Here is a 23,765-nt window from a genome sequence, read left to right as displayed (position 1 = left end):
ATAAAGGCGTGTGACCTCTTTTTCATGAAATTTTGCAAATTTCATCATCTTCAGCTATTTGACTCCACTGAAAGTCTTTCTTGTGACGCTCACACTCCAGTTCAGTAGGTGGCAGTAATGCACCATAAGCTGGATTGCCAACTGCCAATAAACTTCACAAGAAGAAAAAACACTTAATTGCATGTGACAGCACTATGCATCATGAAAAAATGTTTAACTAAATAGTACATAAATAAACAACAATGGTATTGATGTCGGAGTTGCTGTTGTGTTCAGTTGATAGCTGTCTTGTTCGGTACGCAACAATATCATATTAACCGGATTGCTAGCGAGTGGCTACCGACCCTCATTGGTTTCCATGATAGCAGGGCTATGTAGCCAGTAGCCTGCTAATACTTCCTAAAAGGCAGATTCCATTACTGTGTTTCAGTTAGCTAGTTGTGTGTTTAACTTTGCCGAACTGCTTGCGTTTTTAGCGACAAGTACCTGACCCAGTCATCTAGATGTAGAACATAGGCAAAACATCAAACATTACTCAAAAGTTTATCATCTTTGTCACAAAAAAAAAAAAAAAAAAAAAAAAAAAAATATATATATATATATATATATATATATATATATATATATATATATATATATATATATATATATATATAGTATTTTTTATAAATATCAATATCATTTTATCACCAAGCCCCTAGCATCTCCTTTTCTGTTCCACGGAAGTCAGTCATATGGTTTTGGAACAACATGAGGGTAAGTAAATGATGACAGAATTTGATGACCAGCTTGCTCTAAGTGGATAATGGAGGGGCATTTTAGGTGGTAGAAAGTTGGTCTGGGAACTGTGGACACATGGGAAATGGAGGGTTTGAGCAGAATGCAAAAACAAGGGTGTGAGGGATGGGTCACTTGCCTGTGAGGCTTAAGAGGGACAGAAAACACAGTTCATCTGAGTGGCACATTGTTTGCAAGTGTGATGGACAATGACTTCAGTGACACAGTTTTGTCCCAGAAAACATTGTGTCCCTCACATTTGTAACACAAAAGGATGTCTCATGTGCCCATCTGGAGTTTTTGAGTGCATGTTATGCTTGTTGTCTTTGCCATGTCCATGCGGTTTGTCTGACCTTTAGCCTACTTATGGTGGTCATTCTTGTTTTTCTCAGACAGAACAGCTAATTGCTAAAGTTGGTTTGCCAACCTAATATCTGAGCCCTTAGGTTGTGGTATTCCAGCTGCATCTTCCATATTATCTTATCTACGCTCCACTGTGTGGTTGGAGGGGTAATCACACATACAACTTTTGTCCCAGGCCCTGTGAATTTAAGCGGGCTTCAGTCCACAGGTCTTATTCCCACCTGGAATAGGCTGGCTCCACATTTTTTGGATGTCTCCAGTGCCTTTAACAGTATTCTGCCCATCACGTTTTCTATATATTCTAAGAAGTGATAGTCTTACAACAACCAAGTAAATTGAACATTGTGTGTTCAGAGAAATAAAAAGAATAATTAAATTCTTAAGTTTTTAAAGTTTTTTTTAAGCTCTGCATCAGTCTAAAGTCCCTTAAGATCACTTAAGGAAATTTACTTTGCACCAACTAACATTATTCCAAATTACTCACTAGTGTTGATTAGAAAATTATGAGCCACTGTTTTCTCACTGCAGCCGTTAGTCCATGGTGTAAGTTCCCAAACGTAATTTCTCAAACTTTTCATTGCCTTTTAAGGCCACACTTCCCTTGGTATGCTGATCTCCAAATGCAATAATAACAAAACCTTACACTGTTCCACTGATGAAACTGTCACAAGAGCTTTGAATTAAACAAAAGAATGTATCAAAAGAAAACATGTTTGAGAACTCAATCAATCAGCGGCCCTCAATCAGACCTCTTGTGCTGTGGGAAAGCATTATTTTTCTTTATTGTAAACCTCTTATCCTCACAGCAAAAAACGTTGTCTACAATGAATTATGATGTGTTTATAACAGCACAGTAAATAACACACGGGGGTGACCTCAACAGGGGACTATTTGCAACAATAGGACCCCCAATCCCTCCCACCCAGCTCTTCATCTAGACAGTGGAAGGATTTTTTTTTATTATACTATCATTATGTTAAAATGATGCGTCTCTATTATTCCATTTCATAGATTTGTTTACCCACCTAAAACATAAATCTGCTCATTGCTAAATCTTTTCCCATGACTGTAAATAGTAATGGTTACACTGACCTCCACTGGTGGCTGAAGAGAAAGAACCATTTATTTTTCTCAAGTACTGAAGGTGAGACGTACACAAATAGCCAATAGTATTCAGTAAATAATTGTTTAAATAATAATAATAATAATAATAATAATAATAATTCCACAGTCAGATTTGCAGCACTTTAACCCTTAAATGTATTCCTCTGGTCTTTAGTGACCCGGAACCTCAGTCAACCCCCTGCACCTCATCCATTTATTTTATTTTTTAGTTATGCCCACACCTCTTCCGTATTCCTCAGCCTTCTCTTATAAATAGCGTAAATAAATAAATAAAAATACAAATGCTAAATTAACATTGTATGTATATATATATATATATATATATATATATATATATATATATATATATATATATATATATATATATATATATATATATATATAAAATAGCTGAAGTACCAAAAGTGTACAGTCATTTGTATGTAAACCTAGGTACGTAATAGTGTCGCTTTTTGTGCGCTTAAATAATATTTTTATGATTATTTCATATCAATATAAGTTTACTATCACATGATATATATATTCTTTGTTTATTACAAGACAAATGAGTACTATATTCATACATATGACTACTATATCATATCGCAGTGGATGGACTTATAAAGCTACGTCCATATTAATCCAGATAAATTTGAAAAGGGCGTTTTCGTTTTCAAAACGCTCTCCGTCCACACTGCCATTTTCAAACGTTTGCTCTTCCACACTGAAACGTGTGAAAACGATTAAATCCCCTTACTGCGCATGTGAAAAATAGCAGTTACGTATACGGTCTAAAACACAGTTATCCTGGTGACACCAATTTAGAGTAAACTTCCCGTCACCTTTGAAGGAATGCAAAATTTAAGGGATAGTTCACCCAAAAATGAAAATTGTCTCATGATTTACTCACCGTCCTGGCATCCCTGATGTGTATGACTTTCTTTCTTCTGCAGAACCCAAATGAAGGTTTTTAGAAGAATATTTCAGCTCTATAGGTCCATACAATGCAAGTTTTGAAGTTCAAAAATCCACATAAAGGCAGCATAAAAGTAATCCAAATGACTCAGTGGTTAAATCCATGTGTTCAGACACAATATGATTGGTGTGGGTGCGAAAGAGATCAATCTAAAAGTCATTTTTTATAATAAATTCTCCTCCCTGTCCATATGCACAAAGAATGTCAGTCACCAAAATCAGAAGAAGGAGAATGTGAAAGTGAAGGGAAAAGGACTTAAATATTGATCTGTTTCTCATTTAAAACTATCATATCGCTTCAGAAGACATGGATTTAACCACCGGAGTTGTCTGGAGTACTGTTATGTTGCCCTTATGTGCATTTTGGAACGTCGCATTAAAGTGGGTATCAGGCACAGCAATACCACTACAACATGGGCCGCCATCTTGATTGTTTTCGGTTGAATGGATCACATGTAGCGTCACATGACAACATATATGTCATCCTGTTTTAGATTTGTCCTGATTTGTTTTATCATCTCTTTGATTTATGAAAAATAAAACATCAACTATATCAGAATGTATTCTATTCTATTATTTTCTAATTGTCTTGAAAATGCTTTGAACATTTTACACTATCTGAGCATTTTATAGATCCATTTGTAATAGATATATGTGCTGGGTCTCTAAAGACCCGAGTATCTAGTAATGTTTGGTGAAATACCCATTTAAGGTGAATATAAAAAAAATAAATCTAATAAATCAAAAGGGTAGACATCTTTGACAGAAAGAATATCTTAAAAGTACTTTTATTAAAAGTTCTTTATTTACTTTTTGTTTATTAAAGGAATATTCCAGGTCCAAGTTAAGCTCAATCGACAGCATTTGTCATAATATTGATTACCGTCAAAACAAAACAAAAAACATAAAAAATAAAAAAAAGACAGTTACGACGATTTAGACAACTTTACAGCTCAAATAATACATGAGTTTTAACAGAGGAATAAATGTAAGTGTTTTATAAAGCTTTACATTTTTGCCTTTAAATTGGCCCCGTTCACTTCCATTGTAAGTGCTTCGCTATAACCTTGATTTTTGCTTCTTTCTTTTTTTCATGAAAAGGAGGGATGAGTCTAAATTATTTCTTTGTAGTAATTAACATTACGCTACAAATGCTGTTGAATGAGCTTAACTTGTATTGAACCCAGAATATTCCTTTAAGAACATTTTTACCTAGGCCGAGTGATATCTATTCTTTATTTTTATTTTATATCCTGCTGGTTGTTTGAGATTACTTAAAATTACTTCAGATATATTTTAAATAATCTAATTTATTTACAATGCTAAAAAATACTTTAAAAATGGGCCTAAAACATTCGGGCTCCGAATATTGTCTTGAACAAAAGGGGGACAACTTGGCTGAGTATTAAAATACTTAGTCGATTAAACAATGTCGTATCTGAAATGAGGATTCTCTGCACAACACCGAAACTTTCCTTTGTTTTGCGCAATGCAGATTTTAAAAGATGATTAAACGCGTGTATGGGCGCTAAACACGCCATGACAAAAGGCGGCAGCACCGAGTCGTTCAGTATTCAAATGTAAATCGTCGAAAGACTGCATTTCTTGTTCCGGGTCAACACATGTTTTGTTGTGCTTAGTGAAAACCATAAGTAGGCAGTTTACAAACCTAGTCGTCTGTCTGTCGAAGTTGGGAAGCAACGCGGGAAAATATCTCGACACAATGCAAAGACCACATTTTCGCCATCCACGCCAGGGATCGGGTCCGAGAGCTGCAGGTTTCCGCAGTCCGCCTCCCGCATACGACAGGACATGCAATATGTTTCCATCGCCTCCGTGGGCATTTTCAACCCCGCCGCCGTTTGGACCGAGATTTGGACAGCGTTCTCCAAATACCCCACCGAGAGAGTTTGGTGGTAACAGGGGTGGCAGCGGTGGGAAATATTTTAACAGCCACTCGCCCGGTCACACACCGCACAGATCAAACCCCAGTCCCCGCGGCACACCGTACAGACACTCGCCGTATGACAGTCCCGGACGACACTCTGGACATCAGGTAGTTCACTCGCGATTAACGCAAAAATTAAAATATTAATGTGCGTCATGTTTTTCGATGACCGAACAGTTAACCACAGTGTTAGTGGCTTTAATGTCTCGATGTCCGAATTACACGCTTCTTTTTTGATCAAATGCACAATTTTGCTGCTTCAAACAAAGTTTGATGGCCTTTTATCACAATTAAGTGTTATAACCTTTATGCGAATTGTATCCGTTTTTTTCCATTTAGTTGGTTAGGGCAGAACAATACAGTCTCTGGTTAATTGTGGTCGTTTTAATGTCTTTCTGCATGATAATTTTCTCCTTAAGGGTTCACCACGGACATCCACACCGTTTGGGTCAACGCATGGCAGGGAGAGAGGGACAAATGATACGGAAAAGTATTACAAACCATCAATGCTCCAAGATCCCTGGGCTGACCTACAGCCTATCTCGGTCACAGAAACTCAGTCTAAATGCAACTCACAGCAAACCACAAATACAGGCAGACAAGGGAGGTACTACAATTAAAACTCAGTACATTTCACGGAAATGTAGCCTAACTTTAGTGAAAACACGAAAATCACTGTACAGTCCTTTTTATTTAGTGCACCAATGCTGCAATTGCTTATTTTTAAGTCAAACGGAGTCTGCACCCGGACATACTTGTCATGGACTTGAGTCAGGATTCACCAGCAATAATTCTTAAAGTTGGCTCTACAAACTTTTTTTAATTATATGTACTTTCTGGTATAAAGAGACATTCTCTTTTAGTTTTATATCTGTACTTCAACTATAGGACCAGAAAGATGGTGCTATTGTAACTGACAAAATTTATAATGCAAATACAGCCATTGTGGAAAAAAAAAAAAAACTGCTGTAGTGGAAAATCTCTTACATTGATAATTTACTAACTAATTGTTAAAGGAATATTCCAGGTTCAATACAAGTTAAGCTAAATCAACATTATTTGTGGCATAATGTTGATTACCAAAAAAGAAAATCATCCCTCCTTAAATTATTATTTTTTAAATCTGGGTCACAGTGCGGCACTTACAATGGAAGTGAATGGGGGCCAATCTGTACATGTTAAAATAATTCCTGTTTCAAAAATATAGTTACAAGATGTAAACGCTATGCATGCTACAATGATTTTAGTGATAAAATCGCTTTAACCTTTCCTGTGTGAAGTTTTATCCAGTTTTAAAACTTGACGATGTAATGCTGTTAACCCTAAAACAACCAGCTCAAACAATACTCAAGTTTTAAAAATAATGTATGTGCTTTTATAAATTTATAAGCTACACATTTCTGTCTTTAAACCCTCTATATATTGGCCCTTTTCACTTCCATTGTAAGTGCCTCACTGTAACCTCAATTGTTTTTTTGTTTTTTTTAAAGAAAAGGACAGATGAGTCGAAATAATTTTGAGTGGTTATTAACATTGTTACAAATGCTTTCGATTGAGCTTAAATTGTATTGAACCTGGAATTCTCCTTTAGGTATCTTCATAAAGTTCTTCTTACCATTTTTTTGATACTGTAGGTAAAATACCATAACATTACTGTACATCTCTTCAAGTTTAAAGTTTTAATTTGGGGAAATCCTTTGGAGGTATTACACTTCTTTTTTTTTTGTCTTTTTTTTTTCCTTTTTTTTTCCTTGCATGATATATCAATCAAATCTCATCTCAGACTCATAGGTCTACAAAAATAGATTTTATTTATGTAACAGAAACATAACATTTTGAAATACAATATGCGTAAATGTTTTTCTTTTTCACAACATTCATATCACCAAAATTATAGACAATTACTGCTGTAATATTACATTACATCAGGAATGTTAGTGTCTTTTAAAATCCACTGTTTTCTTTCTGTCTTTGTCAGCTAGTTTTAATAACTGTTTTAATTTGGCCTTTAATAAGCTATTTTATTTATCATTATAACTTATACATGTTCAGCGTTTGCCAAGAGACACCCTAAAGTAGAGAATTAAGACAAGTGTATAAGAGAGACACAAACAATAGAGGCTTAATATTAAAATATCTTGTATTGTAAATGTTTTTTAAAAGATCAGTTACTCACTCAAGCAATGAGTTGGGGTCTCGAGGCATCAGCTGTTCATATGATGTCAGCGTCATTGCCTCATGGCACACTTACCACACAAATAGACCAAACAAGTGTAGCATTGTTGTGGGGGTTTTAACCCATTGTGACCAATTAAACGGAAGAAAAGACAAACTTGCTTATCCCACAGTGTTCACTCTAAAGGAACAGTGTAGTTGTAGCTGGAAATGGCAATTACAAGCAAAAAAGAACATGTTTGGTAGATGCCAGAGTTAGGTAAAAAAAAAAGTTGTTAACTTCACATTTATTTAGACATGGAACTTAAGGTTAGGATGTGCTTATTCAAAACCTTTTATCAAAGGGAGACAGGTTCCTTTTACTACATATCTGCAGAGTATGCAGAGTAGCCACCAGGGCCAGGTGTACCGAACACCATTTATGTCCAGCTCTTTTAGAGTTGTACTGAAAAAAAAATTATAAATTCATCATTTTAAGTTTACCCTTCTAACCCAAAAATAACTTTTTAATTTACAATAGAAAACAATTACACAGGATAAAAGATGCAAGACAATTTCAATTGCATATAAGTTATAATAAAGTACACAAATCAGTCTGTGTAATAAAACAATATTCCAACCTGTTTTTCACAGTAAAGTAGAAGAATCTAAGCCAGATGTCCATCTTATTTTTAAGTAGCAAAAATCATTGCACACATACACTGGGATATCGATTAGCCCTTTAGACTGCAAGATGGGGTTATGTTTCGCTCGTGTGACAAGTCCGATGCATTTAGGCATAGGATATTAAATAAAAATGAAGACCAGTGTCAAAAGGCAGACTGAAGAAATCTTTGCTGAAAAGCATGGGCTTTACACTGTTAACACAGCGTTTTAATTTAAAGAAAGGTTTTTGGAGAGCATTCCTATCAAGAATAAACTCCTGGGTTTATGTAGCTTGTATTAGTCATTTACACATTAAAGTAATATTTAGCAATGTTAGGTGATGTAGCTGTAATTTTTTTTTAGATGGTGTCCTGAAACCATACTGTCCAGTTACACCCAGTTTTTGTATACTCATTAAGGCTTTAGTTTGAGTAGAACAGAACAGTAGGTGCAAGTCTCCACGGTCCTGAAAACACGCCTTAAACTGATAAACAAATAGCAAAAAGTAGTATTATTTTACAGAGAGTGTTAGTGTTCAGCACTCTGTGTTGCCACAACTTAGTCGCGTTAAGAACTAAAAGCAACTAAAATGGGATGAGTAACATCGCTACATGAGTAACATGCACAGTACATAAATCGTTAGAAGTTTAAAAGTTTGTTATGGTGTGCTTGAGCTTACAAATGTTTTAGTTTGATATGTCAGAACATTGACACTATTTGGTCAGCCTCTCTGTTTGACATCATTTTGGTAATGCATTTCTGATATTCTGCCCTTTTTGTACCCATTGAAAAACAACAACAAAAAGTAACAGACACTGGAGCCTGGATGTATTTTTAAAGATGATCAGCAGATTTGGCTAGAGAGTGATGAAACCTGATGGTTTTTTTTTTTTTCTGGAAGCAGTGGAAGAGTAGAGAAAAGAAATTAGCATAATAGTGCCCACTGCTGCAGTCTTTATAAAATGCAACATCTTTCCTGAATTCTTTTTGCCAAACTTTTCCTCTTCTTTTTTCCATTTTTTTCTTTGCCATCTTCCATTTTTCTGGCTCTGATGTCACGCATAAGATCAAAAAACACCTGGAGAGATTATGAAGTTTTAATGAATGTGTAAGTGAATGAGTTCCATGATAAAGGCAAAACAAAAAAAAAAACATTTACGTTCAGCTAATACGGACTGATTATTTCTATTCATTAAAGGGATAGTTCACCTAAAAATTCTGTCATTATTTACTCACTCTTATGTCATTCCAAATAGGGCTGAACGATTAACCAAAATAAAATCGAAATTGATAGGCTGGGAAACGAGAACTGGTTTCATTCTTTAAAAAATACCGGAATTGTATGATCATTGTGACTTTCGATTCAGTTAATGGTTCTCCTGCTTGCAATTTTCCGCCGATGCGGCTGGAACACCGCCCTGAAATACTCTCACAGTGTTTCCAGCAGCACATCTCTGAAGCAGCGCTGCCCTCTACTGACTCTACAGCGTAAAACGCAAAGCTCTACCAGTGTATTTGGTTACCAATCGAACGAGTCTCGAGCCGGCTCTTTTGAATTTACAGCGCAAAATGTGTGCTACCGGTACAGTTTGATTCCCAAAATAATTATTCTAATGAGCCGGTTCTTTTGAATCTACAGCGCGGAACATACAGCACTTCCGGTATACAAGTTATCTTATGCTGTTATGCAAGTTATGAATGTCCAACTCGAAATTAAATAAAAACTGTTTTAGTCTCACAAGCCTGAAGTACAACATTAGGTTACATAACAGTCTAAACTCTGGAACTGTTAATGTTTTTTAATGATGACCTGTGTCTCTATTTTAAATCAAGCAGGGCAGTTACTGACTGGGTGTTCATTTGACAATGTATAATGAAAGATACACAAGTTTTGTCGTAATAAGTGGAATTTTATAAAATAATAAATGAATTAATGAAATATGCCATCAAATTTATTTGGCAACAGACCAAATAATGAGATAGGAAATACAATAAGAATTGCATTTCTCATTTCAAAATAAGTATTTAAAAAAAAAAAAAAAAAAAAAGGTACTAAAGAATTACTGGAATCGGAATCGATAAGAGGAATTGTAACCAGAATCGTTAAATTCCTTACGATTCCCAGCCCTAGGCATATGACATAGTGCTACTATCAAACTACAAAGGCTGCTATTTTAAATAAATAAATAAATAGGCTGCACGCACTGCTCACTGCGCTGTTCTCTGTAGTGTTGCACATACTCCAAGCATGCGTGAGGCTAATGAGCTGAGCAGTTAAATATACAGTGCACATTTGTGTAATTCTAAATATGCTTGGCTGCTAAAAGTTAATATCCGAATCTAAAGTAACCTCATAACAACAGGTTTTTGTGGACATAAGAGTGGATTTCCCTTCGTGTCTTCCTTCAGTGTATAGCCAAAATAAAGCCCTTCATTGCTATGCCACATGCAGGTTAAGAAAATATTACAGAAATATGGTACTGTTTTATAATAATAATAATGACGATGATAATAATTGTTGTTGTTGTTAGTATTATAAAAAAATTTGATTATTGGGTTCCAAAAAATAATGAAAAGTGGGCTATGACCCTATCACAAAGTGGCTAAAACGTGTAAAATTGTGAATCAGTTTTTGTTTCGCTGTATTTTTTATTTTTTTTACTTTAGTCTGGTTCTTTATAAGAGGACTCTCAATTGCGTTCACCCTTCTTAAACTGTATTTTATTGGCAGTAGAGCATCTTTTCCAATGACTTCATTTTGATCAAAAGGAATCACACTTCATAAATTATTCATTTTTGGGTGAACTATCCTTTAAGTATCACATGTAATGGTTAAACCAGTTTTTTTGTAATGCCTACCTTATCTACATTGGCACGGGTTTTGGCAGAAGTCTCAACATAGCTGACTGCCCACTGCTCTGCTCTGGCTTTGGCCGCCTCCACCCCAACTTGCCGTCGATCCTCCAAGTCTGACTTATTTCCTACCAGCAGAAAAGGTACGTTCTCTTCCTCCTTCACCCGAAGTATCTGTTCTCTGAAGTTTAGAAAATATAAACTTAAACAGTTGAATGCTAATGGGGTGAAAGGTGATAATGATTCTAGGGGCCCAGGTTACCTTGCTGTGGCCCTGATTAGAGGGACATTATGGGGTCAAGCTCATAATCCAGAGCAATTCAGAATAGATTTCTTGGCTGCATGCACACTTAATCATGATAATTAACCAAACTTATGAAATGTACCTGCACCAGTTTGTTGATTACCAATTGGAAGGAAATTTCTCTACCTGAAGTCAGCCGTAGCAGCAAAGGATTCTGATTCTGTGATGGAGAACACACAGAGAAATCCCTCTCCACTGCGGAAGTAGTTGTCTCGAATAGCAGCGTAGTCCTCCTGCCCAGCTGTGTCAAGGATGTCGATTTGGACCTCCTCTCCATCCAGAACCACCTTTTTTCTGTAGCTATCAGCTTTAGTGGGCTCATAGTCCTCCACAAACTTGAGAAGGATCAGTAACACTATTACATTTGCCGGTTAATGTCAATTTACAAATGTTGTGAAATTCCTAAATGTTAAGCCTTACCTCATCATACATGAACTGCAGTGTTAGTGCTGACTTGCCCACACCGCCACTGCCCACCATTATCACTTTGTGAAGGGCCAAAGCATTCCTATTAGCAGCCATGGCTTCAAGCAATGAGAGGCAGGTGGTAGTGCAATGATGATGACCAAGTAGTGAAAAGTGCAAGGTAGATGAGTATTAAGGAAACCCTAGAAAGAAGTCTGAGGGGGAAAAAAAGAGCTGTTGAACTTGTGTACTTGTTTTAACTAAGACAGGTGTTTATGTATTATCTGTCCAGCAGCAGGAACAATGAACATCATTCTAAATTCTTACTGTACATGTATGGTCTAGTTAGTAATATACTTTGACCCTACAAATAAGCCGAACACATGTTTGGGCAAATACTGATGAATAATTAACTTTCTCCAATTCCCATCATTCATCCTGCCTATAATGATGGTAACATACTTTATTTCCCTTCCCATGAGAAAAGTCTAAAACAATGAGGCTTCTCATTAGGGCTAGTGTAACAATTCATCTGCTCCCTTCCTAGCTGACACTGACCTCATTGCTCACTGAAAGTGAAACAAAGCCACTCAAACTCCTAATTTTTCTTAACTATCAATAGTGAAATGTTCATATCAAATGCACGTCCATGACCATGTGGAATCAATAACTCGCATTTAGAAAAGTATATTTGTATACATACATTCATTTTAAACTTTTCACTTTAATCCATTTTAAAAAACAGTGTTTAACTACTGGATCAGCCAACTGTCCAGATGTATGGTGAGAATGACTTGTAGGTGCAATATAACTATTTATTAGACAGCTCTCTGGAATACTCTATTCTGTTTGGTCAATGGCACCATCTAGCGGTCCATATTGCTCAGTAACAACCGCACATCCACTTATCAGACCGCTCATCTGAGTTTTGCAAAACATTGTTCTTGCTTCTCGGATCACTGTGCGATCTAAGTAAGGTAAGCTAATAAAATAATTTCTACTCAAATCAATGTTTCATGTGCATTTATTTATTTGTCAAGTAGACTTGTATTAAGATGCATAATCAGCAGTCAAACAGTCATTAATTACAAAATAAATACCAACAGAACTCCGGTGCAAACTGGAGGATTTCTGCAGTTCAGCAATTTCTTTTCAAATAATTTCAATGCAAATCAATATTTTATGTTCTTGTATTTATTTATTTGGTTAGTAGCCATGTAATAAGCGGGATAATGTACAGTCATTTGACTGTTATTGCAAAATAAACCCCTTCAGGCTGATACAAGACCCCTGTTGGGTTATTTTGCAAAAACAACCGGCTGACTGTTCATCATGCCTTACATAATGACTAGCTATATATCATGTAACTTAAAATTGTATGGGCGGAGTCACTGCATAATACTATAGGATTACAGTTGTTGACTTAAGTATATTCTAGCCAACTGTTAACTGCAGCAGTTATTTTAAATTTGCTCAGTTAACATACCTCACTTCATAATGTATACAGAGAGGGTGTGGCTATTATTAAACTATCAACACCTTGATTTTTTCCACATATGATTGATGCAACATTAACAAGCTAGTTGACAGAGAATAAAAAAAACAATGGGTAATTCAAATGAGCAGCAGACTAATGGTGCATCACATTTCTCATAAGGCTTTTGTTTGTAGCGATGGCTCATTTCAGTAACATTACAGATAGGGTTTCAAAGTAAGGATGGCATAACATCTAGTAGTAAATATATTCAAATCTCACTAACATTTGGATGGGGTGACAAACATTTGTGTACAATGTTGGTACGGAAAGGGTCTTTTGTTAATTCACACAAACACCAATGTCAGAGGAAATCATTGATGAGCAGATCGTCTTGTCAAGAGATTAAACCCATAAAGATCTCTGCTCCTTTGCTTTAAAATGATATTAGCATTCTTAGTGTAATTTGTAATGGTTTTTACTCAGTATTCTAAATATAATTTAGACCAGATTTATAACGTCTGAGTACCCCACATAAAAGGGTGATATTTGTATATTTCACTTAAATGCTTGAGGCTGCATCTGCCTATGTTATGAGGTATGCAACCATCCTTAACTGTAAACATCCTGTTGAGTATTTGAAACTAAGAAGATCAAGTCACGCTAACCCTATGGTAAGCCAAATGATCTTTTAATGCTCTCAGCATTACTCAACATAATTGCATTTTTACTTGTAAGAATTTCAATTCAGGGCTTGACATTAAGGATTGTCATATGCTTGTCCTTCGGACAAGTAAATTGTTAATTCACTTGTCCGGGTAAAAAAGTTGCTTGGGAATTTTTTCCAATTGTGGTGTAGATATAATTTATTCAGAAGCAATATTGTCATCAATATTCTTATTCAGTCAATCGTTTCCCAGCAAGACATGATGCAATCATGTACAAACTTACATTTACATTGTTTTTCTTGGCAAACACCTTTAACAAGTCATTGAAAGGCTAGTTTAAATACATAAATATATATATTTATGCTATGCTAATATTTTTTTTTCCACTGTATTAAAGTTTGCATTCATAATAACACTGTTTTTGCAGAATAATGCCCTGCAGTGCACACATTGTTTCTTGTACATTTGTTTGTGTTTAAGAGATGATTTAATAAAATATTGAAATATACATTTTTTATATTTATTTTGGGTTAATTAATTGTTATATTAATCAAGTAATAATTATAAAAAAAACCTTTAGAATAATCGGCAAATGAATCGTTAGATTAATCGACTAATTGGAAAAAGAATTGTTAGATTAATCGATAAAAAATAATAATAATTGTTAGATGCAGCCCAAATGCACTTACGAGTAATGCTGGGAGCATTAAAAGCTAAATCAGCTTTCCATATAACCCTCTCCACTCTTCATGACCACTTACATACGATAGGACTTCTTTAACCTGTTCTAATTGCCATTTGCAGCAATAGGGAGATAATCTCCGATCAAGCATGATAAAGGCCTATAAAAAGTGGTTTGGCACCGCAAGCATGTAATTACAGTGAGATCAGTTTCATTTTTCAAACCTATGTATATCTTAGTGATTTCTGCGTCCTCTTCTGTTTCCTTTAGCCAGAAGAGCCTATATAAAGTTATGGAAAGGTTTTACCAGAAGACGCAGGTGAGACGTTTTCTTTTCAAATTACTGCTCAAATATCGGCTAGGGTGGAGACCTATTCCCCTGACAAAGAAATAAACAAGTTCTGGCTAAGGGTAGTAATACATTCCTCAAAAATTATATCATAGCTTACATGATATGACACCTGTTCCGTTTCTAGTCATTTACATGAAAACTAAAAAAATTGTGCATTTACTTAAGCACAAGTATACAGTCACACAAGAATAAAAGTATTGTCGTGGCCTGACGCCTGAGTCCTATCATTCAAAACAAACCATATAACACTGATTCAGAAAGTGGTCATTGGTAGTGTGCTAATGACTGCTGTTGAGCTAGCAAGACAACATCATGACACGCTCGAGCTGCTTGTGGAGTTCGCGTGCACATCTCGAGAGTGAAATAGCGAGTGCTTTTCTGTTGTATTAAACGCTGATGTCGCGCTAAATCCGTGTTACGGGAAAAGGGAGGATTCAGTCTTTAGCACTCTGCAGCTAACTGGGAAAACCCTACCGCTCCTTTGAGAACTAAGTACATGGTAAATCAAATCGGCTGACAAATACAGTGAATGGCAATGTCTCATTACAATCACAGTTGTGGCAAAAGAGTGTTCAAATCACACACTTACCCCCAAAACAGGCACTCGCGTGTTCGACGTCTTGTTAGCTTGGCTGCTATAGGTAATTTCTTTAGCCTCAGTGCTTGACTCAGAAGGGATCAGCACTGCTGACAGCCTTGGCTTGGGCTTGGTCTTCACCAACAAACTACCAAGTTACTTACATATGCTAACATATCTGAGCGCGTTATCTTATTGCACATAACTTAGCGGTCTCCGTCATACATTTGACCTTCCAACTACAAATAGCTTTCTATATCTTTACGTGCGCTTTTTTTTTTTAGTTTTATTTCTTGCAGCTTGCAACTTTGGTAACTCAGGTGTCTAGCTTCTTGTCAATACAGCATCTGATGTACAGCAGAGACGCAGTCTATCTTGTTATATTACAACATTACCGTCACATAGAACTGTCTTTTTAGCTGGAATTGTCCGCCTAGAGGTCCCCTGGGGAACTGCATAACGCTGTCAGAAAAGGACACAAATGTAGCTGATGGGCATGGTGTTTTATCGTTCTAACACTTTCCATTCAAATTGCCATAGAGAGCTCTAATTGAAGGTACACATTTTCATGCCACATCTGCCTGTCATGTTATTTGACATCTAATTCTGAGGATAACGGACAGCCAAACACCTGCTTCCTTGGAATGGAAACCTAATAATATCCTAGCACTACTATGTATTTCTAATACACAGTAGGGGGGACGACAGGTGAACATTTTCCCCCCAATAGTCACATGAAACCTTTACCACTGGTTTAATGGCAGGTTCCTTTATAAAAACATACCACATGTATTGGGAGCAAGTTGTCATAAAAGGTCAACCTACAGCATATTAAAAAAAAAAAATAATTTCCCTGAGCAAAAACTGTGGAAATGTTCTGAAGCTTTTTGGTAGCCAAGACTTCAAGGTATGTGACTATGCAGAAATTGACTTTCAAAAATGAACCTACTTTGGGAAATACTCACTGGAGTAAAAAGTCCGACAACTAGCCCCTGTCTGCATATACACTATATTGCCAAAAGTATTCGCTCATCTGCCCTTAGACGCATATGAACTTAAGTGACATCCCATTCTTAATCCATAGGGTTCAATATGACGTCGGCCCACCCTTTGCAGCTTTAACTCTTCTGGGAAGGTTTTCCACAAGGTTTAGGAGTGCGTTTATGGGAACTTTTGACCATTCTTCCAGAAGCGCATTTGTGAGGTCAGACACTGATGTTGGACGAGAAGGCCTGGCTCGCAGTCTTCACTCTAATTCATCCCAAAGGTGCTCTATCGGGTTGAGGTCAGGACTCTGTGCAGGCCAGCCAAGTTCTTCCACACCAAACTCGCTCATTCATGTCTTTATGGACCTTGCTTTGTGCACTGGTGCGCAGTCATGTTGGAACAGGAAGGTGCCATCCCCAAACTGTTCCCACAAAGTTGGGAGCATGGAATTGTCCAAAATCTCTTGGTATGCTGAAGCATTCAGAGTTCCTTTCACTGGAACTAAGGGGCCAAGCCCAGCTCCTGAAAAACAACCCCACGCCATAATCCCCCCTCCACCAAACTTCACAGTTGGCACAATGCAGTCAGACAAGTACCGTTCTCCTGGCAACCGCCAAACCCAGACTCGTCCATCAGATTGCCAGATGGAGAAGCGTGATTCGTCACTCCAGAGAACGCGTCTCCACTGCTCTAGAGTCCAGTGGCGGCGTGCTTTACACCACTGCATCCGACGCTTTGCATTGCACTTGGTGATGTATGGCTTGGATGCAGCTGCTCGGCCATGGAAACCCATTCCATGAAGCTCTCTATGCACTGTTCTTGAGCTAATCTGAAGGCCACATGAACTTTGGAGGTCTGTAGCGACTGACTCTGCAGAAAGTTGGCGACCTCTGCGCACTATGCACCTCAGCATCCGCTGACCCCGCTCTGTCATTTTACGTGGCCTACCACTTCGTGGCCGAGTTGCTGTCATTCCCAATCGCTTCCACTTTGTTATAATACCACTGACAGTTGACTGTGGAATATTTAGTAGCGAGGAAATTTCACGACTGGACTTGTTGCACAGGTGGCATCCTATCACAGTACCACGCTGGAATTCACTGAGCTCCTGAGAGCAGCCCATTCTTTCACAAATGTTTGTAGAAGCAGTCTGCATGCCTAGGTGCTTCATTTTATACACCTGTGGCCATGGAAGTGATTGGAACACCTGAATTCAATTATTTGGATGGGTGAGCGAATACTTTTGGCAATATAGTGTACGTGCACACTCGATCCAGTTTACAAACAGCTTATGTTCAAAGAGGGATGCTCCAGGGTTAAAAGACAAATTGATGAATCTCACAGAGATAATCTTAATGTGATAATTCATTTGAAGGATATTTATTTTTGCTTATATTCATTTATTTTGTACTCTTATGCAAAAATGTATGTGAGAATCAAGAATTACTGAAAACAATAATCAGCTAGGCTGATGGGTTTAAAAAAGGGAGCTAAACTGAAAAAAAAAAAAAAAAACTGAATCAGGTAGACAAAGGCTTTAAAAAGAAATATATGCTTTTGTTTAAACACTTCTTTTTTAAACAATATTTTTGTTGATGATGATACATTTGGCTAATTTGACATCTATACTGGCTTTGCATTGAAGTTCTGCAATCGAGGCACTGAGCTCACAGAGTTTACATAAAGAGTTACAAAAAGATTGCACAATGTCTGTATCTGTGACCAGCTGTGCAATTTATTTGCAACTGTACAGTAGTGCCTCTCATAAGTGTCTTGCTTTAAGCATGAAATTAACAACTCTGTCCATTTCTAATACTGTACCCTCCTAAATGCCTCATTGATAACACATTACTATTACAGCTTTTTAGTCTTATTTCTCACATATCGGAGTTGCTCTCCATTCTTTCCCCTCAGTGAGTGCGCGGGGCTGGTGGATGAACACACTATAGCACACACCCTGGTTAGCAGCAGCACGAACAAAACCGCTATTTGCAGTCATAGTGACAGCCCGCAATGTGTCTCCTGTCCCAAAGATCATCAGTGATCTACGGTTCACCTTTGAGCTAATTACTAAGCGTTTGGTGCGCTCAGAGGGCTGGTCTGGAACCACCTTTAGCCTGGCTAGCAGCTCCTCCGCTCTGGCTTTTTCCCCTGGGCCTCCTAATGTGTCCAGGATGACGTGGAAGTCCTCAACGGCAGAATGACAAGCAAACAGCTCTTTTCCCTTCATGAACTCCTCCAGCTTGGGCAGGACTTTCTCTTGCCGTTCCTGTGCGGCTTGTTCAGTCAACACCACCTCCTTAAAAGTGAAGTGACAGTTACCATGGCTGAGGGAAGACACATAAGTGATCAGTGTAGTGATGTCAAGGTTGACCCTGTTGCAAACGTCTACCTTCACCTCAGTGGGGAAGGCAAGGCTGGCCACAATGGTGTCTCTGTCGACTCGAGTGTGCATGAGGTCTGCATCATCACTGTCGTCGTCATCGTCATTAACATCCTCCTCCTCCTCCTCCTCCTCCTCTTTCTCCTGCACAACTTCATCCTCTACCTCGTGGTTCTCTTCCTCCAAACTATGTTTGTCTTTACTTTCATCCTCCACTTCCTCCTCTCCACCTCCAATCATTGTATTAACAGCAACAATATCACCTCTTACAGATATACCAATTTCTTTCAGCTTGTCAGCCATAGGGCTGGACACACCATTGTAGAAAGCAAAGATAATATGAGGATTGCTGTACTGCACAGGCTGCTGCTGACTGGCCTCAAAGTAATCTTCTGCTTGCCGTATCACACTTTTATCCCCATACTGGCCACGGCCTTGCCAGATATTGTGTAATGCCTCAGCCTTGCGCCCAATGGCTTTCACCCATGTGTGTCCGCCATTTGCCACTACATCAACCACCAATGTCTGCTTCTGCCCATCAGGTCCTTCATAGGCAAACACATGCAGGACACTCACCACATTCTCTAGGTTCTCAGCTGACTCCACGATGGCCCTCAGGTGCGTAAGATTGGTACTTTGTAGGTGAGACTCCTTGATCACGACCATGCCAGCCTCCACCTTTTGCAGGAACTTGAGCTCAGCTCGGAGCTTACTGCACAATTTAGCACGACCCTCAATATCACGGCCTTGCCGACTACAAATCTTGTTCACTCGCTCAAGCAGCTCCTTGGCTACCCTGATTCTGTCCTGCAGCATGGAGTAAGTGGCCATTGCTGTTGAACATTATTCCTACAGAATGAGAAAGAAAATGGCCTGAGTATGGGTGAGGTGGGTCACAGCATTAAACAACTAGATGAATGTATAGGTATCGAGGAAGTTTGTGGGTCTCAGAGGAAGACACATAAGTGATCAGTGTAGTGATGTAAAAGTTGACCCTGTTGCAAACATCTACCTTCACCTCAGTGGGGATGACCAGCAAACACTGAGTACTGGTATTTAAAATGTGAAGCAATTTGGATCTATAAACACAGCATTAGCTCCTAAAATCTAAATGAAGAACTAGATCTAGCAATATTCCTATAAATAAATAAATAAATAAATAAATAACATTATAATGAAGTGTTTAATCAAATTTATGGTGTTGCTGATGTGTACTATTGGCAAAGGACATCAATATGAATTTGAGTTGTGAGAACTGTTGTTGATTTATGATGATGTATACCTGATTTTCAATGATTGGTTCATTCTCACTTGATCAGTTATACTTATTTGCAGATCATGTAAATGATGCAAAATTGAATTCTGTGATCTTTAATGTCTACATATTTTTCAATGTTGATTGTTGTGATGGTTTTTATATGCAAAAAAGAGAGCTTGCACACTTACTGCTCCAAAAGATCTTTCTATAAATAACCATGTGGTTAACGTTTCGACCTACACAAGAAGAAGTGATTAAAATACTTACATCATATGGTATCTCAGTCCTGAATGATAATAATAAATATTAAGTGACAGGGGCCTTTGTTTTCAAGAGCTTTCCAGATCTTTGTATCTTATTAACAGATATTCGAAGGCAAGACATCTCTCATGTGAAGATATTGCACTTCTTTTTTCTTCTTTTTTTTTTTTTTAAATATCACTCAATTGAAGTAAAAGCTGGATACAATAACATTTGAAGTAACTGTGTCAAATCACATATAACCTAGAACATGAGCAGTAAAAAGTGGTAGTAAAACTGTTGTTAGCCTAGGCGTGGTTTTAGACAACCACCATAGGATAAATTCATCAAGACATAACTTTAAAAGTTCTTACGAGAATAGCAAACACGGTCCAATTTAGCAAGATGTTTAGATCCGAACACACCCGGCTTATAAATACGTGGACGTGTTAACTAGCTTGGTTACAGACATGGTTTTCTACACACCAGACACACTTCTTCCTGTCTGAATTAGAGACGAACAGAAATGGACTGTTTACCTAAATATAAGTGAAATGACTCGGAAATTATTCGATACTTACAGAATGTACAGGTTCAAGTTCTGTCTCTGTTTTTAGCCGACACTTTTCAACCGCGAAGTCGAAGAAGACACCGCTGTCATTATGTAAGTAAGTGTGTATGACGCCACCTAGCTTGGCGGTAATAAATTGCATGACTCCAAGTCAATTCATGACAGACAGACCGTACGTTCTTATAGCATTAAAATTATTGTTGTTTCGCGCGGAGTGACACTTTTTATTTTCCTATAATCAAGAAAATAACTAGACGTAATATGACGCTTTTTATATAAAGATCGTAGTCTGTATTTCGCGCGCACAGCCAATTTTGTTAAACACATTCAATGTTTAACGGTCTTAAACATTGCAAGCCTTAGAAAAGTCCCGTGGTATATCTATGACGTATTATGAAGCGGTGCGGGTTTAAATGCATTGCTGTACAAGAAAGAGGTCAAAGTCACTCTTGCTCACTGCAGACTCTGGAAGTCTATGCATGGTAACAGTCCGATTCTGCAAGAGCAAATGCGTGTTCCTGACGCAACAAGTATCTGGTTTCCAGTCTCTCCGTTGGATGACTTCAGGCTGTCTAGAGACGAAGAGGTGTTAACCCAAAGAAAATCCATATCCAATTTTTCATCTGAACTCTTATAGTTTTGAAACTGTCGTTTGCGATAGAGTTTTAAGCGATTGCACAACAGTTGCTCCGTCTTTTACCGTTATTGCTACTTTTCTTGATGTATTAAAGGTGGGAGAGGATCGAACTGTATTTGAAAGCAGTCTTTGAACTATCTTCGTCACATCTTTTCTTTAGTTGTGCGTGTTTTACGCATATGGATACTTTTACGGAGCGGAGACGGTAGATTATGCATTCCGCAGGATGGGTGCGAACAATGGGAAACAGAGCGGGAGTGAAGGTGAGTGCCAAAATCAAACTCTCAGAGCCAGCTACAATGCTGCTTTCCACTGTTAAATCTCGCCGTACAGCAGCCATAGTTGTGTCAACGTCACTATATTCGTTTTGGATTATTGTAGCCATACAGCAACTTTTTTTTTCAAGCATTCTTGTAATTTTCTGTCACAGCATGAGGTTTGGATACATTTGAAAGGTAGCCCTTTAAACATGGATAGTAAAAATATTAGACTAGCTGTTTCTGGCATTTTGCCTTAATACATTTTACAAATATACTGTCAATATTACAAAATTATTTATATTTCTCTCATGTCTGTATGAACTGCATTTTGATAATGGGAACTGATAAACTTGTGGAATATACGGGTGCTTGAAGTGTTAATTCTATGTATAGACCTACTAGGATTCATTCATCATGATGCCATCTTTACTTAGAACAAGCTCACAACATGACTAAAACAGTATTAAATGCATTTGAAAATATTCATTGTACCAGACCACCCGTTTGTGTTGTAGTTTATATATATATATATATATATATATATATATATATATATATAATTTTGTTATTCATACTCCCACAAATCCAGCTATTTTAAGTATTTAGAATATATTTAGTGCCTTAAATGCACTTATTTTTCTTTAAAGTCAATTAAAAGGAATAGTTCACAAAACATTTTCTCATCATTTACTCACCCTCATGCAATCCCTGAGGAACACAAATTAAGATTTTTAGAATATCTCAGCTCTATAGGTCCATATAATGGAAGTGAATGGTGACCAACTTTGAACATCCAAAAATCACATAAAGGCAACATAACAGTAATCCAGATGACTCTAGTCTAGTGGTTAAATCCATGTCTTCAGAAGCAATATAAAAAGTTGTGGGTGAGAAAAAGATTAAAATGTAAGTCTTTGTTTTTTTACTTTAAATCTCCACTTTCACATTTTTAATTTTATGTATTTATTCATTTATTTTTGGCAATTCACATTCTTCATGCATATCGCCACCTCCTGGTCAGGGCTGGTCAAAGGTGGAGATTTATAGACAAAAAGGATTTAAAAAGTCAGTGGATTATCCTGCTTATACCATTGTCACTTTCCAGCACTGATTAGTAACAGCTGTCATTGATTTTTACAGCACAAATTTTACTGGAAGTATAACAATAACGGTTAATTTTATCTATGGGTAGTTTGATAGGTCTACAGTTCTGCCAGTTCTAAACCAGACACAGAGATAAAGTAATGCGATAATATGACAGTATTTTGGAGACCAAACACTCAACCTCTTAACTGGCAGATCCACTTGAGGGACGGAGTGACACAGCTATTATAGGGTTAACCCTGAACTAACTCTTTATAGTTCAGGGTTAACCCTATAATAGCTGTGTCCACTCCATCCCTCAGGTGGTCTGCCAGTTAAGAGGTTAAAAACTGTGTATTTAAATACTCAATCCAGAAATAATAATAGCCACATAATGTAGAAAGGTTGGCAATCCTCAGATCATGTAGTATTACATTTCTATTCTTTGTCATTTTCACATTAATGAGGAAAAACTGGTGCTGCTGGCGTGACTTACACTTCATGAGGAGAAAATCACCCAAAACGCTCTAAACCTGCAGACTTTGACCTCTTAGACATCCGTATGGTATCCATTAAGGCTGCATGAGTGAATTAAGAATGCAACCTGGTCTCACAGTGAAAACTTGGAAACCGTGGTTCAAGTCTAGCCATGCTCTCAAGCTGATATGTGACATGACAGAGTTATAGAAGTGGCATAATATGGTGTGAATGCTTCAGAAATTGTGCTTTTAAGGTTTAGGCGTTGATAAGGTAAGGATGTCTTTTTTAATGTCTCATTTATATTTTAAAACGCTATTGGTTAGGTTCAGGCAAAAGTTTTAGATTAGGTATTTAAAAAAAAAAAAAATCAAAAATTCACCTTAAAACCGCATCTGAATACGACACCATCTTACTTGATTTTGGCACCCCCAGCTGGACATTTCACTGTAAAACTGTAGCCAAAATTGTTATACAGCACGTACATTTTGAATTGCAAAAATGTTGTCATGTTCATGTCAATTTCATGAGACCAGGCTGTAAGAATGTCATGGCAACGTGGCCTTA

The 23,765-nt window shown here is 37.3% G+C and overlaps 4 protein-coding genes across 5 annotated transcripts in view; 2 read left to right on the top strand and 2 right to left on the bottom strand.

The window, feature by feature from the left end:
• Positions 1–20,829, bottom strand: part of LOC127440281 (UPF0415 protein C7orf25 homolog) — a 340,920-nt gene extending 320,091 nt beyond the window's left edge. The window contains exons 1-2 of one of the 2 annotated variants that reach the window (XR_007897114.1): positions 20,752–20,829; positions 16,655–19,521 (exon numbers count right to left, since the gene is read on the bottom strand). Coding sequence is in view for 1 of the 2 variants with exons in the window: in XM_051696767.1 (XP_051552727.1) it covers positions 18,160–19,503 (1,344 nt within the window). In the remaining variant the exon portion in view is untranslated. Of the gene's footprint in view, positions 1–12,557; positions 19,522–20,751 lie in introns of those variants that run through there. The other variant, XM_051696767.1, reaches the window with a different exon arrangement.
• Positions 4,822–6,130, top strand: LOC127440286 (M-phase-specific PLK1-interacting protein-like). The gene is made up of 2 exons (XM_051696773.1): positions 4,822–5,275; positions 5,587–6,130. The coding sequence occupies exons 1-2, from the start codon at positions 4,943–4,945 to the stop codon at positions 5,785–5,787; spliced, it is 534 nt and encodes a 177-aa protein (XP_051552733.1). The 5' UTR covers positions 4,822–4,942; the 3' UTR covers positions 5,788–6,130.
• LOC127440285 (ras-related protein Ral-A-like) lies at positions 6,937–15,458 on the bottom strand. The gene is made up of 5 exons (XM_051696772.1): positions 15,315–15,458; positions 11,565–11,764; positions 11,271–11,479; positions 10,847–11,021; positions 6,937–9,065 (listed from the first exon to the last, which is right to left on the bottom strand). Exons 2-5 carry the CDS (start codon positions 11,664–11,666, stop codon positions 8,943–8,945), a joined length of 609 nt encoding a protein of 202 aa, XP_051552732.1. The 5' UTR covers positions 11,667–11,764; positions 15,315–15,458; the 3' UTR covers positions 6,937–8,942.
• Positions 20,830–20,911: 82 nt separating the features above from the next.
• LOC127440278 (F-box/LRR-repeat protein 7-like) overlaps positions 20,912–23,765 on the top strand; it is a 71,202-nt gene continuing 68,348 nt past the window's right edge. Inside the window, exons 1-2 of the mRNA XM_051696764.1 lie at positions 20,912–21,327; positions 21,539–21,641. Of these exons, the coding sequence (XP_051552724.1) occupies positions 21,217–21,327; positions 21,539–21,641 (214 nt within the window). The 5' untranslated portion in view covers positions 20,912–21,216. The remainder of the gene's footprint in view (positions 21,328–21,538; positions 21,642–23,765) is intronic.

This window comes from Myxocyprinus asiaticus, chromosome 5 (genome assembly GCF_019703515.2).
Source record: "Myxocyprinus asiaticus isolate MX2 ecotype Aquarium Trade chromosome 5, UBuf_Myxa_2, whole genome shotgun sequence".
Lineage (NCBI taxonomy): Eukaryota > Metazoa > Chordata > Actinopteri > Cypriniformes > Catostomidae > Myxocyprinus > Myxocyprinus asiaticus.
Note: the sequence above shows the minus strand (reverse complement) of the source record. Positions and strands in the feature narration are given on the sequence as shown.

What these genes read in the sequence shown, in the direction of transcription:
- LOC127440285 (XM_051696772.1), bottom strand. Translation starts at nt 11,666, where the DNA reads ATGGCTGCTAATAGGAATGCTTTGGCCCTTCACAAAGTGATAATGGTG. An exon ending in GCTGCTACGGCTGACTTCAG is followed by an intron (nt 11,022 to 11,270) that starts GTAGAGAAATTT and finishes TCTAAACTTCAG; the next exon opens with AGAACAGATACTTCGGGTGA. An exon ending in CCCGTGCCAATGTAGATAAG is followed by an intron (nt 9,066 to 10,846) that starts GTAGGCATTACA and finishes TAATCTCTCCAG; the next exon opens with GTGTTTTTTGATCTTATGCG.
- LOC127440286 (XM_051696773.1), top strand. Translation starts at nt 4,943, where the DNA reads ATGCAAAGACCACATTTTCGCCATCCACGCCAGGGATCGGGTCCGAGA. An exon ending in GACGACACTCTGGACATCAG is followed by an intron (nt 5,276 to 5,586) that starts GTAGTTCACTCG and finishes TTTCTCCTTAAG; the next exon opens with GGTTCACCACGGACATCCAC.